This window comes from Myotis davidii, unplaced genomic scaffold (genome assembly GCF_000327345.1).
Source record: "Myotis davidii unplaced genomic scaffold, ASM32734v1 scaffold663, whole genome shotgun sequence".
Lineage (NCBI taxonomy): Eukaryota > Metazoa > Chordata > Mammalia > Chiroptera > Vespertilionidae > Myotis > Myotis davidii.
The window spans coordinates 343707-346120 of NW_006295816.1; the positions used below are offsets into that span (position 1 = coordinate 343707).

The following is a 2414-nucleotide window of genomic DNA, read 5'->3' on the forward strand; positions in this document are numbered from 1 at the left end:
CACCTCCGCAGCAGCACTGAGGAGCCCGGCTCAGGCCCCTTCCCCGCTAAGTAGGCGAGGCGACCCGGGTACCGAGGTCACGCAGCAAGGAGGCGCGTGGCTGGGGTGCGACCGGGCTGCCTGGCTGCAGGCCCGCTTGGTCCAGGGATGGACTGCATCCCGTGTGCTGGACGTTCAGGCTGCTGGCCACTGGGCGGGGCATCCACAGCCTGGTCACCCTGAACCTGGAAGCTGAGGTCTCGGTGGCTGAAGGGACGCTGAGATCGGGGTCCCCCCCACGCCCACTGCACCCTCTCAGGGGAGGTCCCAGGGCCAGCACAGCGGAGGCTGGGGTCGGACACGAGTGAGTCCCGAGGAGAGGCTCCTTACATCGATCTCGTCCAGCGCCCCGTCCAGGTACCGCCGCACCTGGGAGTTGATCTCCGCGATCTGGACCTCGTCCATGGGGTCATAGTTCACATGGGAGCGGTTGGCCTTGGGGGAGGAGGCAGAACATCATCAGCTCGCGGTGCTGAGCCCACGGGGGCGGCAGGGGGCAGCCTAAGAACCAGCACGGGAGCCTGGGCACCTCCTGGCCACCAAGCCAGCCCCACCCTCTCTACCATCGGGCCTGGAGGAGGGGCCTGTGGTCAGCAAGGGACAACCGAGCCAGCGGGGGGAGGGGAGGCGCCCGGTACGAGCCTCTACTCCAAGCGAGGGGCTCTGCTGGCAGGTTCGAGGAGGAGGGCATGGGAGGGCGGTGTGGCCTCGGCCTCCCGGCCCCTCTGGACCTGAGCATCACCCAGGCCGGCCCCTGCACTCCTGGCTCCGTGCTGCTCCCTCCACACCCCAGCCTGCCCCACATCCTGACCTTGACCCATCATGTCTGCCACGTACCCCAACCTGCCGGCCCCCGGCCCCCGGCCCCTCGTCCTCCTGCCGCCTGCCACCTGCCTGCCTCTGCTCCCTGGCCATCCAACCCCCTCCCACCAGGCATCCCTAGTCCCCCCAGTCTGTGTTCCCGGAGTCTCCCTGACGACGTGGCCCCTGCCCATCTGGCCCCCGTGCACCCAGGCCTGCCCCCAGCCCCCTGGCCCCTTACCAGGCTGTCGTGGATAGCCAGCTCCTGCTTGAGCAGCACCAGCTCCTTCTCCAGGTTCTTGACCATCCGCTGCCAGGGAAGCATCGTGGGGCGGAGCGGACAGTCAGAGAGGCCACGGCTTCTCTCCGTCAGCCCAGTCCCTGCCCTCCGTCAGCCCGCGGGCCCTTCCGTGGCCTGATCCCGCGTCTGGGCAATTCCCTCCCCACGGGTGACTTTCCCCAGCTGGGGTGAGTTTAGGGTTTGAGGGGCCTCGGCAGCCCCGGCAGAGGAGACTCAGAACAGAGTGAGCACCGGCACCCTGAGGGCCGCACCAAAACCCAACTCCCACACTGGCTGGTGTGGCCCAGTGGGTAGAGTGTCGGCCTGCGGACTGAAAGGCCCCAGGTTCGATTCTGGTCAAGGGCACATGCCCGGCTTGCAGGGTCGATCCCCAGTGGGGAACGTGCAGGAGGCAGCCGATCCATGATTCTCTCTCATCATTGAGGTCTCTCTCTCTCTCCCTCCCTTCTTCTCTGAAATCAATAAAAATATGTATTGTTAAAATGGCCACTGGAGGGAGCCCTTGGCAGCGGGATGCGGGACCCAACTGTGGCCCCTGCCCGAGGTGGAGAACCTGGCGTCTGGGAAGCGACTGCTCCTTCCGGTGGGCTTACTCAGCGGGGAGGGGGGTCTGGCTGAGCTGCTGGGGGTCTCCGACTGGATGACTGTCCAATGTGACCTCTGGCCAATCAGGTGACATGGGGAAGTGGGCCATCTGCCCCGGGGGTCACCAGCCTCCAGGACACACCCTCTTCCACTGACCAGGGAGAAGCTGCTTGGACGCAGGCTGGAGCGGCAGACCCCACGGAACGGCCTGGCAGCACTCAGCTGGCCAACTGCCTTAGAGAAACCGGAGCGTTTCCTGGTGGAATGAACGCTGTGGACACAGCACAGGTTCACATTCCCTGCTGGCCAGGCGCTTTCACCGTCACGCACGGAGGATGGCTCCGAGAGCTCTGTGTGAGCCAGTCCACACAGGGTCACACCAGGCCACAACAGGCAGCACCGGGCCACACCGGGCTGCACCGGGCAGCACCAGGCAGCACCAGTCCACACAGGGTCACACCAGGCCACAACAGGCAGCACCGGGCCACACCGGGCTGCACCGGGCAGCACCAGGCAGCACCAGTCCACACAGGGTCACACCAGGCCACAACAGGCAGCACCGGGCCACACCGGGCTGCACCGGGCAGCACCAGGCAGCACCAGTCCACACAGGGTCACACCAGGCCACAACAGGCAGCACCGGGCCACACCGGGCCGCACCGGGCAGCACCAGGCCACACAGGGGCAC

The 2414-nt window shown here is 66.7% G+C and overlaps 1 protein-coding gene across 1 annotated transcript in view; it reads right to left on the reverse strand.

The window, feature by feature from the left end:
- The window catches only part of KIF9 (kinesin family member 9), a 52699-nt gene that overhangs the window by 8359 nt on the left and 41926 nt on the right, over positions 1–2414 (reverse strand). Inside the window, exons 12-13 of the mRNA XM_006770426.2 lie at positions 1082–1193; positions 370–474 (exon numbers count right to left, since the gene is read on the reverse strand). Of these exons, the coding sequence (XP_006770489.2) occupies positions 370–474; positions 1082–1193 (217 nt within the window). The remainder of the gene's footprint in view (positions 1–369; positions 475–1081; positions 1194–2414) is intronic.